This window comes from Marmota marmota, unplaced genomic scaffold (genome assembly GCF_001458135.2).
Source record: "Marmota marmota marmota unplaced genomic scaffold, marMar, whole genome shotgun sequence".
Taxonomy (NCBI): domain Eukaryota; kingdom Metazoa; phylum Chordata; class Mammalia; order Rodentia; family Sciuridae; genus Marmota; species Marmota marmota.
Window position 1 is genome coordinate 10,308,336 of NW_025999905.1, and position 16,697 is coordinate 10,325,032.

General features: G+C 35.8%; 1 protein-coding gene across 5 annotated transcripts in view; it reads left to right on the forward strand.

Annotated features, from left to right (window-relative positions):
- Hdac9 (histone deacetylase 9) overlaps positions 1–16,697 on the forward strand; it is an 863,294-nt gene that overhangs the window by 55,500 nt on the left and 791,097 nt on the right. For 3 of the 5 annotated variants that reach the window (XM_048799670.1, XM_048799674.1, XM_048799675.1), the window contains exons 1-2: positions 21–143; positions 8,809–8,919. In XM_048799670.1, the coding sequence (XP_048655627.1) occupies positions 8,895–8,919 (25 nt within the window). In that variant the 5' untranslated portion in view covers positions 21–143; positions 8,809–8,894. Of the gene's footprint in view, positions 1–20; positions 144–5,740; positions 5,760–8,808; positions 8,920–16,697 lie in introns of those variants that run through there. The other 2 variants (XM_048799671.1, XM_048799672.1) reach the window with 2 other exon arrangements.

Here is a 16,697-nt window from a genome sequence, read left to right on the forward strand (position 1 = left end):
TCCCTTCTCAAAATCTCTATAGCACTTATGCTGTCCTATTCCTTTTAGGAAATGATAGCTATCAGTGCTGAAGTATTTCACAATTCCAGGGGCAATTAGCAACACAGAGGCCCTGTCATGATATCTCACCTATTGAGCACTATGTAAGTATTTAAAATATATTGTCTCTTGTCCTTAATGACCCTGCAAGTATCTATTAGCTCCAGCAACTTACTGATGATGAAAGTGAAGGTCAGAGTAGTAAAGTCATTTGACTGTGAGCATATAGCTTGGAAATCAGAGAGGTAGAATTTGCGTTAAGGTCAGACTCCAAAGCCAGTGCACTTTTTACTCTGTTACTCTATGTTTTGTTATGTTGTTTCTTAATTGTTCTTATGTGTATATTGTTTCTCCAGTGGTTTCCATGCTTAAACTCAGTTTAAATCACTGTGGAAACAAGTTAAAAATGCTGTTTCTAGACCTTGATCCCCCAAATTCTCATTCAGGATGTCTCAGGTAAGTCCTGATTGTGCATTTTTAGACTGGTTCTGGTATCGTATTCTGGGAAGTCCGTGGTGTGAAATCTGTGTGGCAGGACCTTACCCTTTAGTTCTGTACTGAACATTCATGGCATGTACCCAGTAAATACACATTAAATTCCAACCCAGCTTAAACTGTTGCACCTGTGCTAAATACAGCCCACAAAGTTTCTTAGCATGAACTGGGATGTCTCTTAACTTGAATCTAAATAAAAAGTTTGTGCAAAATAGAAAAGTCAATACTAACTGGTAGGGTGAAGTTCAAGTAACAAGTTTTTAATAGGATGATTCATCTGTTAGGTGTTAATATATTCTGGAAATTTAGATATATCTAAGGTAGCACAAGGAAGCTCTGTAGAAGAAGGAAAAGCATAGGATAGAAAATAACTAGAGAGAGATGGAAATAATTGTGATAAATTCTAGATATAAAATAGAGTTCTTTGGGATGGAGTGAGGACATAAAGATGGTTCAGCTCATTAGTAAAGGTGGGTTTTTTGGAGGGAGGCCATGAAGGAATGGCTTATTCAATTGGGAGAAATTCTGGAGAAGCCTAAAGAAAAAGTGGGTTTCAGATGAGAGAGTGAGTATTAAACAGAATCAGTGATAGTGTGGATATTGGTTGGGGCAAAGGCTCAGGACTCATCCTGGTTTTCTTCTTCGTCTTCTTTTTATTTATTTATTTATTTATTTTTGGTACTGGGAATTGAACCCAAGAGCACTCAACCACTGATCCATATCCTCAGTCCTTTTTTTTTGTGCTTTCCTTCTTTATTGTGTGTGAATTCTGTTGTTATCATTTCTTTATCTAAGGGCCATAGATGTTCATGCCTGGAGGTGTGTCTTAGGTGGCTTAAAACTGGATGGACCACTAGTGATATATAAAACAGCGAATATAAAGTGATCAGTGAAATTGATCATTATAGCAAGAGGGGCCATAAGGTCTATTGCAGTTCCCATGTTGATCTGCTGAGACATCAGAAAAGTTCTTTCTAGAAGGACCTGTATTATACTAGGGGAATAGACCACATATTTCTTTTCAAATTTCTACTAAATGATAGTCATTACTAACTTGCTAAGTTTAAAAAAAAAATTGTAATGTTTTCCTTGCAATCAACACCCAAGTGATTTCAAAAAATGCAGATAACATCAGTAAAAGATTAAAGTAAGTATGGCATATTCACAAGCAAAGGTAGCACAGTGTATTTCCTTAGAGTACACATTTGCCTTCTAACAGAAAGACAGGAAAAAAGCTTTAGTAATTAGATCCCTTTTGTAACCCTCGTGGAGTGAGAAAGATTAATAGCTGTGCTGCAGGACTCTGTTCCAGTCAGAGGCACTGTGTGTCACACTTTTCTCTTGGGATAGAATTTGGCGTGAAGTGAAACACAATTCTATAATAATAATGATAATAATAGCCAGCATTTTTGAGTACTTTCTCCCTACCGGTTACTTCACATTATTTCCTCCAAGCCACACAATGACCTGGTAAGTTAAATAATTCATGTTTAAGCAACTGAGACTCAAAGAGGTTAATTGACGTCCAGACCACCCAGCTAGTGAGACATTTTATAGGGACACTTTACTGCAGGTAGGTATTGTCAGATCTTCAAGAGATAGGCTCCAGCATTAAAGAAATCTCAGAACTTTTTTTTTTATATAATGTACACAATATTGGAACTTGAAAAAGAGAGCCATGCCACTCTAAATTACAATGATGAATAAAGGTCTTTTGTGTTTGGCTCGCGCATGGTAACCTGTGCCTCCATGCCAGTGAGGTAGTAGGTAGACCAGGGAAGCCAGGTTCTTTTAAGCAAGCTTGATGGGGCAGTTTTCTGAAGGGAAGGTTATAGTGTGTGAGTCACAAAGCCCTCCTGCTGCACAGGTATCAGAGGTTGTCTGTTACAAGTTCCTTCACTTCCACTATTACTTCCTTTCCTCAATTCTATTTTGGACTTCTGTCATGTGTATTTACAGTTAGACAAAGGTTTTTCTTTTTTTTTTTAAACAACCCCTTTGTAAGAACTGAAAAGGGGCCTTGTATATCCTGCAGTTTCTGGGCATTATGAGTCTCCTTTTAAACTCAAATTGGTGATAATGGTAACTGTGACTCTCTATTGTTCAAGAAAGTAAATTGCAGATAGGGGCCTTCAAAGACAATTCAATAAAATCAATGGGGTAAAGCTTTTTGATGGAATGATCTTCCTTATATAGAGGCTGTTTGGGATATAACTTGGGTACTGCGCACCCCAGCGCTGAGCCTGGTGTTTTAAATGCCATGGTTTACTACAAAAAGATCTTTTGATTAGTGCAGGTAGTATAGTTGGCAGGATTTTTTTTTCTTATGAAATGAAATATCCAGCAGACCATTCCTGATTATGTTATGTATTTTTAGATGTTACCATTGAGTTATATTTATAGTATAGACTACTGAATCCTAACTTAAATATGCAAAATGTATGCATAACTAACCTCCCAAGCTGCATTCCCTGCTCTATATTACACCCTACAATGTAGCCTGTGCTTAAATGGCTCTTCTAAAATCTTAGAAAGGAGCTTAGTATTTGCTTTTAAAATATAAGCACAGCAAATATATGTAAAATGTGTGACCCTCTCTGGTCACTCACCTTCTGCATTTAGCTGTGCTCCAAGGATGAAGTTAACAAAACTTTGGCAGTGCAGGTGGGGACTTCCAAAACAGTCTTGCCTAGATCAGAATGAGTTGAAATGAACCAATACACCAGTCTTTGCCAGTGTGTTTGGTGACTTAGTACACCAGGTTTGGGTTGTGGCCTTAGGGAAGGTTAAATCATAAATCGCAACATTGGTGTGGCTCTTGCCTGTGTCCATCAGTTTTCCCATTATCAGAGCTTCCAGGCTCCCCAGCATCCTGTTCCTTAGACAAAATAAATATAGTCAGGAACATTCTGAGGATCATGAGAACAATCCTGCTTCTGCTCCTGAAGTTAAAGGGAACAAATCTTTGTATTCCACTTTCTTGTGTCTTGATGAATGTGCTTCGATTATTTTGATGCAAACTTGAGATTGTGTAACTTGTCTAATAAGAATGTGGATTTCCTTGTAGAGAGAAAAGCAAAAATTAATAAGAAACTGAGAAGCCGAATGCTTCCAGTGATCAGAAAAATCACTTCACCTGAACAGATAGGGAGATTACCCTGTTTTGGACAACATCATTCATGACAATTTTTTGGCAGGTGCCTGATGTTTCACACCCATCCATGAAGGTACCCACTCCATCTGGAACTGTTCTTCCTGGCCTGAACTCTAGAATATTTTTCTTTCTTTCTCTGATCAAATCAAAGGACTGTGTTCTAGTTCTGCATAATTCTATAATAACAAGTTGGATAAATGAGTTTGCCCCCAAATCAGGAAACTACAGGTTTGTTGGCTTAGCTCTATCCCTTTGTTTACTCATTCATCAAGAATTCACTGTGCACCTGCCATGCACCAGGGTCTGTGCTAGATGTGGGGGTTTCAGGCATGAATATAGTGCAGTCTCTGAGCTGAAGAACACAGGGTTATTGTGGATGAGAATACTTATATAGGAGGTGTTATTATTGTCTAACATAAAGGGTGTTATTATATAGATATGGTGAAATACAGTGGGAATCTAGATGAAGAATCTGTTCTTTTACTTGGAGTACCTGGTTAAGAATTCTCATTTGAACATGCCTTATAGAATTCAAGGTAGGTGGTAGAAAAAGGTGGTAGTATCCTTTGCTGATGGAGGTGCAAAAGCCTAGAGATGTGAATGTGAATGATATTATACAGGAATAATCAGACTAATAGTTGATGTGCTGCAGTATAGCCATACTAGCGCTCATACAAGTGTTCATTCTGGTTAGCCACTGCATGTGCCTCGGTAGTAGTTAATAGTATTGCACATCATGCTAGGAGCAATGACAGATTGCTTAGAACCATAAGAGTTATATGTGAGGAAAAGAAGCAAAGAGGAAGTGGGAGGATACTGATTATGAAGGAATTTGAATGCAGTTGAGGAGTTTTTATGTCACCAGATTTTATTTACTTGCAAATTCATTCATTCATACATTGCCTGGAAACAGTGATGCCAGATTAGAAGTCTCGATTAAGAAGTCTAAATAAGAAAAATTACTTGAACCAAGCAATATTAGTTGAAGTGGAAAGTGGTGGTGGGGGGCTCAGATATGAAAGAGATGCTCTGGCTTTAGTCGCTTTCTTTGGGAAAAGCACAAAACAGAGACATGAAATAGAATCCCAGGTTTCTATCGTGGGTGACAGAGTGTCTTATGTTTACTCAATTAGGGTTGTTGCATTGAGTAGGTCTTAAAAGCAATTTTCAAGTGCTTCTATTTCAGGTTCTGAGGTATAAGAGAGAGTCTGGGGCTGAGGGCCTGGTGCTTAATGCATTAGCACAGCGGACTTATCTCACCAATCAACTATCTGCACAGTGTGTGTGATAAATTGAGTTAGCTTATGAAACTCACTTGTATAGAGGAATCACAGCTAATGACTCCATCTGTGAAGAGAGAGACTTGCTGCTGAATGAATGACTAGACTGAATTGTACATTATGCTTGCCCTAAGTCCGGGAAAGCTATATTAGAGATGCACAAATGAGGTTTTTGATAGCTGCTAGACTACAAAAGCATTCTGCTTTATTGGTAGCACTGTCCAAAATAATAGCAGTTGTTCAAAAGGGTGGTGGTGGTGGTGGTGGAGGGGAAAGATATAATATGAAACTCAGAATATGGTTAAAACCCCAAGGATTATTTGGGTTTAGGGATCATGAAGTCCAAGTCAAATTTGAAAGCTTCTCCTGGGACATGACTTGCAGATTTTTATCCCAACTTTTCGAGTCATTTATTATCTTTTGTGAGAAAGTTCAGTCTGCTAAATGATTAGATAGGTTCATTAGTAAGGGAGACCCGTAACTCCGTGAATCACTACTGGAATTGCCATGGCTAGGTAGACAGGGTGTTGATATTCAAACAGCTTTCCTAGAATGGCCTATAATTCCTTGTGTATCACAAAGAGAGCACTGGCAAAAAGTCAGTCCTTTCATTTCCCAAATACAGGTTCATGAACAAACCTTTTAAACTCCTCATCTGTGGAATGGGAGTGATAACAACTTATTTGGTATATTCCAAAGGGTTATTGTGAAGATCAGAAGAGATACCCATGTGCAAATCCTTTGTGACTTGTTAAGCTCTGCTGATGTGCAGTGTTGTTACTGTTGAGCAGGTAAGAAATGGCCAAAAGACCTATGGAAAGATTGCCACAATGATGTCAAGGAGTGTAATGTCGGCTGGAGTAATGCTGCCTGTTAGTGCATTCTTCCTGGTTGCATGGGCAAGCTGAGACACTGCAAGAGGTCACCCCCTTGGATTGTTCTGTGCAACGTCCCAGGATGTTATATCAGTAACTTACTTTCAGAGTCGATCACCTTGTCGGGAGAGATCACCCCCTTTTGTGGGTCCAAATGGTAGTCAGAGCCAAAATAACCATTCCTGGATCTCGAGAGATAAGGTTTCATAGCAGCAGTTTTGTTTTCTTTTCACTTCTCTGTTATTTTTCTTCAGTATGTAACTATATATTTTCGTAACATGGGCAACTCATATTTGAATTAATTGGAACTATTAATTGAAAACAGATATGTTTATAATGTATGCTTTGATAATTCATATTCAAAAATAATCTGCATTTTTTTGTTATTGATTTTTGGATTATCTACCTGTTTGAAGGCCTTCTGCTATTACTCATTTATTATAAGAATGGCAAATGTACTAGGGGAAAACTTTTTCATTCTAAACAGTCCATAAGTTTTGCAGCCCATTTGGATTAAGAAGTGTGGGAAAATTTGACAATAAGTTGCCCATTGTCACTGATCTCTCTTTTATTCTAAGCAGTTAAAAGTCATCTTAATAAATGTAAGATTCTTGTGAATTAGGCTGCTAGTGTGTTGATTCTGTGGTCAGCAGGAGAGGGAAGCATTTGTAATTTGTGACACCTCCACACATCACTGTATGTGTGCGTACTGCAGATTCATCCTCTGGAACATTTAGGGAGAACTCTTTAGATGACCATATTTCCAGTTGTGCAGTGGTAGTAGTGATAACTTGGGTTCATTGTACTTGATTAGGGCTGGAAATACAATAAACAGAAACTAATACATATCAACATAGAGATGTCTATTAATTTTCTTTGTAAAGATGTTCAAATAATGACTTTCATAATGTTAGAAGAATGGGTCATGATCAGACAGTTATTTGAAAGGTCAAATGGCAAAGAGAGTTGTCTAAATTTCAGAAACAGTGAAATTTTGAAGCCAGATTCCTTTTTCCATCTCAGATTCACTTTACAACTTCAGTTTGGAGCTATGAAATCAAAACACAGTAGTTGCATATCTAGCCACAAACCAGCATGTCACAGGCAGGTGTTATGTATGTTGTTTGTGGAGATAAGTGGCAGAAGTTACCAGAAGTTAAATTCCAGGAAATTGTTTGTTAAATCGAGTTGTATTTGTAAATATACAAGTTACTAATTGTATAAAGTGACATTATAGAATAAAAACATTTTTTTTTAAAAAACAGACTATGCTTTTGATGAAATGTACTTTTCAGGGCTGCTTTACTTCTCTATTTACATTCTCTAGAGGTTTCCTATTCCTTGCTATTTGTTGTTCTTAATTTAAAATCAGATTCTGAGAGTGAGAATCAAGAATGTATCTAGAAAAAATGTATCTAGAGCATCTGTGGAGTATTTCAGAGTATAATCTGAAAGAATAAAAATGGCAAAATTTTAAGGCCACATTTGTTAATTTTAGATAAAGTCAAATTCCAGTAAATTTAATTTTTTATATAATTATTAAGCAGAGAACAAATTGATTTTCTCACCTATCAGGTGGTGGTGGGGGGCTGAGACATAAATTATGTTAGGGTGTTTCATGTAAAAATAGTGTCAAATATAGTGATACATGTAAAAAAACCCTTGTAACTATGAGGAACTTAGCTAGTATGTTATAATGTTAATGTCCTGATAAAAAAATTTAAAGAAAAGATTTTGTGCTCTTAATTTTTCATCTTTATGGAGAGAATGCTGCTTTCTTATTGATATTTCTTATTGACATAAATTAAGATTCTTTAAACAACTCTAATAAAATAAGTACATCAATATTTTTGAAGGGAATTTATAGAATGTACATTTTTATTGTTACTAAATCTCAATACCTATAACAAGCACTAAAGTTTGGATGAGAAGAAGCCTGTTAGATCTGATGATTCTACTGAGTTGTTTCAATAACTAAATAGAACATTGCTATTTAGAGATAATTTAAAATATTATAGATATTCTTGGTGCTATATAGTTCCTCAAAGAAAATATGTATTTATATCTGGCTTTATACTTTTGGGCAAAAATAGTAATAACACTTTCAAAATACTGATGGGAAAACGAGTCACAATAAATATGTTGGATTCTCAAGATAAAGAGATGTACAATTCTCAGAGTTACAGCATCTGTCTATAAAAATAGTGCAATTGGGATATACTATTTTAGTAAGAAACTCATGGAGTGTAACTTTAAAAGCTCTTCTTTTTTTACAGTCTGACATTCCAGTAAACTGTTGGGGAAATGTTCTCCCTATTGCTTTTCCTCTGCTGAAGTGTCTATAAGTGGGAGTACATTCAAATTAAAAGCAGAAAGTCCCTTAAATTCCTTTCAAGGAGTCCATCCTGTTGGTGCCACTCCTAGAAGGACTACCACTGTTACTACTTTTAGCTGGAACAAGATTGCAAAAGACTTCAAGAAATGGAAATTATAATGGGAGTTTTCTGCCACTCTTACAGTGTATGAACTGTTTGTTCCTTTTTTAGGCCATTAAAAATTTCTTTTACTAACAGGTCCTACGTCTAGAAGTGAATATTTGGCAATGAGTTTAAAATGCTGTGTAGTGAGAGATTTATATCCAAATAGCCAAAAAATAATTTTAATCTCTATAGTTCTGATAATAGCTAGGGAACAGTAAAGTCATTTTAGTTATATGAAGTGCTTTTCCACAGATTTCTTCTTCACCCATTATTTTATTTCAGTGCTCACAATATTCCTGTGCTCTAAGCAGGAATGGAACATTTTCTCTTTGATAGCTAGAGACTGAGGAAGCTGAGGTGATTGCTATAGAGACCCATCTAGTCAACTGTGGCTGAGTTGGGGTTCAAGGCCAAATCGGTTTCTTTTTTTTTGGTGTGATTGACATAATTTGTACCTTACCCTTTGTCTTTTTCTTACATCCTAGGTTTCTCCTCTGGCTCTTGGACTGCCTCTACCAGAGAAGGAAAGCCTGTGAATCTGCATCCTAGCCTATCAGCCCTTCTGTATCCCATGATGAGCTCACCAGTGCAGCCCGGTCAGTCTTTTTGCTTTTTCAACTGATACAGACTTCATGTGAGAGATATTGCTTTGTGTTGCTTCAAACCAAGCAATTTAAGTCATGAAGGAACATTTTCTTTCTGATGAAGATTAGTTCATAATAAATCTTGAACTTTGCATTGTATAGTTAATCCTCTATTAACCCAGTTTGCTTTCTGGGCAACTTTTTTTTCACTTGTATTGTTCTCTGAGAACTGGGCTTTATTCTTTTGCTTCTAATGTAATATTCAGATTGAATCTCATGAAGTTATGAATATTAAATATGATACTGGAATCTAATTTGTACCCATAGTCTCTTTGACCTATTATGTGTCAGTTTGTTTTTAAAGTATGCTGTGGGGTTTGGAAGTCAGCTTGTGGGTTGACTCCACCTCTATCTCTTTGACACACAGGAAGGATATTTTTCCTCTCCACCCTTCTTTGCTGCCGCTCCTGTTTCCTATATACATATTTAATTATAATCTCAACACCTGCTTCCTCAGAGTCAAGAGTGATATGTGAGGCTCACGTAGTGCTGTGATCAGTAGAGCCAACACCCATTCCTCCAGGAGCAGGGTAACTGTGTTGGCTTTTCATAGCTGTGACCAAAATACCCAACAAGAACAACTTAGAGAAGGAAAAGTTTATTTTGGCTCCTGGTTTCAGAGGTTTAGTTTATGTGGGCCAACTCCATTGTTTTGGATCTAAGGGGAGGCAGAACATCATGGCAGAAGGGAACAGTAGAGGAAAGCTGTTCAGTTCATGGCAGCCAGGAAGCAGAGAGAGAAAGAGGAAGGGTCACAGGCATGCCCCAGTGAGCCACCTCCTCCAGCCATGCCCCACCTGCCTACAATTACCACCTAGTTAGGTTATTAAAACTTGGATGGACTGATTTAGGTCACAGCTCTCATAATTCAATCATTTTACTTTGGAAAATTTGTTTCCTTTTTTTTTTTTTTAGTCTTCAGAAATTTATTTTCTTTAAAAATTATTTGTTCTTTTTAATTATACATGACAGTAGAATGTATTTTGACATATCATACATACATGGAGTATAACTTCCCATTGTTGTGGTTGCACATGATCTGGAGTTACACTACTTGTGTATTCATATATGAACACCGCAAAGTTATGTCCAATTCATTCTACTGTTTTTCTCATTTCCATCCCCCCTCCCTTCCCTCCACTTCCCCCTGTCCAATCTGGTGAACCTCCACTCCTCCCCCTACTTCCCCATCCCTACTTGTTGTGAGTCAGCATCCACAAATCAGAGACAACATTTGGCCTTTGGTTTTTTGGGATTGGCTTATTTCTCTTAGTATGATAGTCTCCAGTTCCATCCATTTACTAGCAAATGCCATAATTTCATTCTTCTTTATGTGTAACATTCCATTGTGTATAGGTCCCACATTTTTTAAAATCTATTCATCTGTTGAAAGACATCTAGGTGGGTTCCATAGCTTAGCTATTGTGAATTGAGCTGCTATAGACACAGATGAGGTCGTATCACTATAGTATGCAGATTTTGAGTCCTTTGGGAATATAGTGAGGAGTGAAATAACTGGATCAAATGGTGGTTTCGTTTTAAGTTTTCTGAGGAATCTCAATATTGTTTTCAAGAGTGGTTGCACCAATTTGTAGTTTCATACCTAGGAACATTTCTGCATTAACACAGGAGTTTTGGGGGAACACCTCATATCCAAACTATAATGTGACTTTTTGAACAAATGCAACCCAAGTTTTGAGAATGATAGAGTAGGGTCAAACACCACAGTCACAGACAAATTGTTAAAAGAGTTTTCTGCTTGGTTCATTATAGGAGGATTCTTCAGCATGTTGTCCTTCACTTATCCAACTCTCTAGGTCAAAGCTTATATAACATTGTATTCAGGGCTCAAAAAGGGAAACCTCTGGCCAAAATTTTCACTCTCTGGAGAGCTGCACCTAGATTAGCTATTTTGGAATTCCACTGACTCATCAGCTTTTCTTCACATTTCCAACAGACCTCCAACTTGTATGTTGAATTTGGAACTGGAAGTTATAGGGAAGTATAACTGTGCTTGTTGATTCTAAAGGATATAGTGAATATATCCCAGAGTCATTAGTCACACCATGATTTATAATTGGCATTATGTCATCTGGTTAAGAAGATGAAAAGTTACCAAAGGCTCTTGTATTTGAGTCCTTATATAGCCCTGTGGTTCTCAAACTTTAGCATGTATTAGCATCACTTGGAGAGCTTGTGAAGATAAGCCCCGTATCAGTGGTTTTTGAGTTAATAGTTCTGGATGGGGACAAAAATCATGATTTTTACAAATTCCCCAAGGTGATGAGCATGCTCTTGCTGCCTGGAGACCACACTCTGGGGATCATGGGTCTAATCTCCCCTACTTCCTTCCTCCCTCCCTCTCTGTCCCTTGCAGAGCTTTGTTGAAGTGTGTCATGTGAACTGTGTTGCTTGCTATAATTATAATTGTATTACTATTCTTTCTATTGAGATGAACTTAAAATAATGTCTGAGGGGCTGGGGCTGTGGCTCAGCAGTAACGCACTTGCCTGGCATGTGTGAGGCACTGGGTTCGATTCTCAGCACCACATATAAATAAATAAAATAAAGGTCTATCAACAACTAAATATATATATATATATGTATGTATATATAGAGAACACTCAAATATATGTGTATTTATTTTTATGTAAATTTATTGTTTCAAAATTGCATAGTTAAAAGAGGCATTTCATTTAGACCACCATGGCCAAATATTATTTTCTTATGGTAATATTTGGCAATTGGAGTTGGCATACCCTGCCCCCAGAAAATTGATTTAAAGTATGCAAATTAAATTTGAGGCTGCTATTTTAAAGAGAATGTTCTTGCCAGCCATAGTTAATTGTTCAGTTAGGAGAAGGGAAAATGTGGAAGATAAATGATACAACAATTGAATGAAGATCATTAGATTTTAGGGTCACTGACATTTCTTTGACTCTTTTTCTTATATATTATCCTGTTTGGTTCAGAACAATATTGTTTAGAAGTTTCAGTCAATTCCGAGAAGTTTTCATGAATGAAATGTGAAATTGAGAAATGTCATAGCAAATGGCCAGATGGGTGGAAATCTTCTATTTATTTTAGGTAATAAACTGTGATCAGGGCCTGAAATACACTTTGTGTGTATTAAGGAAAATATTCTTCACTCATCCATAAAAATATTTTGTTGTTATCAGCCTGTATCTTGTAGAGTCATATATATTTCACTAGTGAAATATAACTTGATTGTTAGACTTGAAAAAGTGTGTTTCTTATGTATCTCCCTTTTTTTCAAAAAACTGTCTAAAAAGATAATGAAATTGGTCTTATGCAATCACCATCCATTTATTTTGCTGTTGTTCCACAAATGGCTCCCAGGAGTTATCATGCACCAGAAAGAAAAATAGACTCACTCCAGTAGTTCCAGAAATTCTTTAATAGCTAGTAACTCATCCTGTTTATGTTTTCTTTGAAAACTGGCTCTGGGATAGTGTGAATTCTTATATTCTACATGTATTGACACTATTCTGAGAAATGTTTTCTCTGTCCATATTCAAATACAATTGATATTAAGTACCTGCTGTTACTGTCTTGATCACATTTTCAGTCAAATAATAAGTGCTGATTTTTGTATATAGAATTCATTGGTTTTTGTTTTAATCTTGCTGCTTCAATAATGTTCTAAGTTAGTGTTGGGTATTCTTTTTGGCATTGAAAAGCCTGAATGGAGGGAAGACTGTCTGGATATGATTGACAGCTAACTGTTGCAGTGGAGCTGTTCATTCATTCAGAACTTACCAGATGTCTGTTTTATGCCAGGCAGTGTATTACCCAATAGGAACACAAAGAATACTAATATTTGGTCAACTTTATGGACAAAACCATTTAAAAGGAGATATAGAAATGTTAATATTTTGGTCCATTCAGTGTCATGAGTTATTTTAATAAATCTAGGCCTAAGACTTCATTTACTTGATATGGATAGTAACTCTAGTAATTTACTTTTATCAGAATTTCCAGATCTCAGAAGGGAAGATTTTGGGGCTCCTTTAATTTAGTTTTCCCCAAATATGTCAGATAATAAAAATCGCCTGGGGCTGATTCCCAGCCTCCTTCCCTAAAAAGTCTTGTGCTATAGTCCTGGAGGGAAGGGAGAGTTAGGTACTAGGTAATTTAATACATTTTAGTGCTCTTCCCTACCCTTGGCAAAGTGCACATAAACTTAATCTGACTAGTAGCACTAGAGTTTCTCATTTTGAGACTCTATGAAAACAAAACATAACATCATTAAATCCTGTTTCCAATTCGAGATAGAAGTTTCTGTCCTGTGAGTTAAGACTTCATAATTATCTTATTTTTTTCTGATGATAAATAAATACAATAGCTAAAATGCTGTTGAAATCTAGAGGAGGCAATAATTTGTGGGGAAAATCCAGGGGGTTTACAGGTATTCTCTACTATGTAAGCCATTCTGGTTTGATGGGGAGATGGACAAAAAAGATGCTTAGAGTGCATTATTTTTTCTTCAAAAGAAGTTTAAACCTCTTTTAACCTAAGGCAGCTTTTTAGTATGATTCCATGATTTTAGAAAACATGATTGGAGCCTGAACCCTTTTAAAAGTAAGTAATTAGACTGCATTGACCTTAAAATGATTTCAGTATGATCTTAATTTTAATGAGTCTAATTTCCATGTTGTAATTTTGTTAAAAATGCATCCAGAGGAATTTTCCAAGCCTAACTCTCAGTGTGCATGATGCCCCTTAGAACTGTGCAGTGCTTTGGCCTTGTAGTATTTTAGGTAAGTTTGGAAGATGGAGTGGCTGTAGTTGTGTTGCGAGGTTCTGTTGTATTCGTTTTTAAAGCTTACTGTATAAAACTTTCCTTCCTCTTCACAGTTGTGGGATCACTTATAACAATGATTCTACTCATATGAAGTGAGAGAACCAGGCTGTTTATAAAAGCCTTAAGTTTGTAGCAAGATCTCGTATTCTGTTCATTTTTTCATTGGTGAATGGTGGGCAAAAATTAGTTAAGGGATTTCCCTTCATGCCTCTGTTTTGCTAAACAGCTGAATTCTCTTATATAAATGTAGAATAGGTTTAACTAATGATCAAAAAGTTCTTTGAAATATAAATTGTCATGGAAATGCTAAGTAGTATAAACAATTTGAGGGCAAACATTAATAAAAGCTCCACTGCAAGCATTTTTAAAGAGAACTAATAAAAGCTTCACGGTTCAATTAATACAGCACAACATCGGGTTTTCTGGAAGCATATGGGACCCAGAAGGCCTGCCCCTGTTTTTAAAATTTACGAACTCTTTAATGATTCACCACTTTTACTCCAGTGCATTACCCACTGTGGTGCCATTTAGTCATTAAGTAGGAAACTAAAACCAGGACAAAGCTACAAACAAATATCAATTGGGTATTTTTTTCTTCAGTTTGCTCACAACATTTTACCATAAAAAATGGATGTTAAATGAAACAGAGTCATAGAACAAATCATGTAGGTTATGGTTTCCCTATGGATGAATATGATCACTTGGTTTTGTAGTGAAATACAAGTCAAATCGCAACACAAGAAGCTTTATAGAACTAAATCATGTCAGGCTTCTGGCCAGTTATCTCTTTCAGATAGTACTGAAGAAAAATATTCCAGAATAATAAATTAGGCCTGTGAAGTTTATTGTGACTGAATTTGAACATGGGGTATAGTAATTATGGGAAACACTGTGAAATAAATTTATTAACTATTGCTTTGGATTTTCTTTTCTACTTTTAACTTCACAGTTATTTGTTCTTTTGCTATTTCTAAGTCTGAACTTCTCTGTCTGATATTTACGTTCGAAATATTAACCATAGAAGTAATTTTATTCATTCTTGTATTCATTCTTCAATTCCTGAGGGGCAACCTTTTCCCAAAATGTTCAGTATATATTTTCCACATTTTATGTATTCTCAAATTTGCTTCTCACAATTAAATTAATTTTTGTGGGTAATTCAATTTGTAGATTTCTCATTGTTTCCATTATTATAACACTACAAACAAACCCCATAATATAGTTGAAACAGAAAGCAAGGTCCTTTCTCTCAAATAAAGTAAAAGGGTTATCCTGAGTGATGGGCTGTTCTTTTTCTCTGGCTTTCCAGGACCTCATGTAGCTTCCAGCTTGTGGCTCTTATTTCTTCAATTCAAGAATTCCAAAGTGAATGTGCATCTGTTTTCATCGAACTGTTGGAAGGGAAATGGAAGAAATGGGTTGTTTGTGGGAAGTTTCCATAGGGATATCACTTCCCTTCACATTTTATGGAGTAGAATTTTGTCACATGGCCACATCTGAAAGCAAAGGAGACTGGGAAATGTAGTCCAGCAGTAGTCCAGGAAGAGGTGGAAACGGATTTGGTGAAGAACTGGCCAGTCTCTAGCAGTACATGTGTCTTGAACATTTATACCATATTTGTATATGGTGTGGCTTATTATTGAGTATTTTACGTTATACTATTTTTTTCAGTTTCAGGATTGACATTTTATTGGCAGTTTTAAAAAATTTGTATTGTGTATGTGTGTGTGAGATATTATATTCTTGATTAAATTAATTATTTAAAAGTTAACTAAAGGTTTCTTTAAAGAGAACAGGGCAAATCAGTTTGCTACATTTTCAAAAAGTTGCCTAAGTAAGTTTTCTTTATGAATAATGCTAAATATTTAATGGCTAAAGTAGCCATTAAAAAACTCGAGTTCTTATTCCAGACACTGTGAATAAAATATCTAATATAGATTATTATGTGTTCTTAATTCACATAAAAGTCATATTGGCTTATTTGAAATTACAATGGCATATATGCTAAAGAAATATTTTAAATTTTATATTCCCAGCCACATATTTGCTGTTTATTGCATGTTAGGGTCATATTTTTAAATAATTTTATAGTTTTAAATATTATGATAAAAATCTAGTCCTAACATACAATGGTTGATAAATGCCTGTTTTTCACTGATATTTTCATGAACATAATCATAAAACAATACTAGGATATGTGTTTTCAAAAGTTTAATGAGCAAGATTTTGGTATCTCTGCAAAAGATACATGGACAGCCTTTTGTTTATAGCATTATGTGGGACAGGTATAGATTTTTTTTCTTCTGTAGGGCTTAAGGTTAGTTCTTGAATTCCAAATCTCTCTCTCTCTCTCTCTCTCTCTCTCTCTGTTGTGATTTATTAGCTTAGAACAATGTTAAATTAGTGGTAATATAGTAAGTTCTAAGTAAGCACATAGATCTCTTTTATGAGCAAAATACATGTGCTCTTTTTAATTTCTTGCATTTCTTCCACTTGTCTTCCCTCCCTCCTTTGTTCTCTTGGTTCTTTGTCTTTGCTATTTAGATTTGCAACATTCTGAGTTTCCAGAACTGAGGCATTTTTGTGGTTTTGATTTTTACCATTCCTGTCCTTGCAAATTGTGATTAAATTATTTTTATATCAGTTGCTTATGTGTTGATTTGTGTTGATTTGGAGATACTTTGGTATCCAAAATGAAAGGCTCATGACTAAACTGTTAGTGGGTTTTCTTTTAAAATCTTATATCAATTTATAGGAAATGGGGAAACTCTGAGTGTATGATATTTTTTGAAATCTTTTCTCATGACAAGTTTCTGGCATTTAGTAATATAAGGCTCTTTCCTCTTAAGATAGATGGCTGTTCTTCAGATATAATTGGGTAATTAACCTTTTCTCCTAAGTCTGA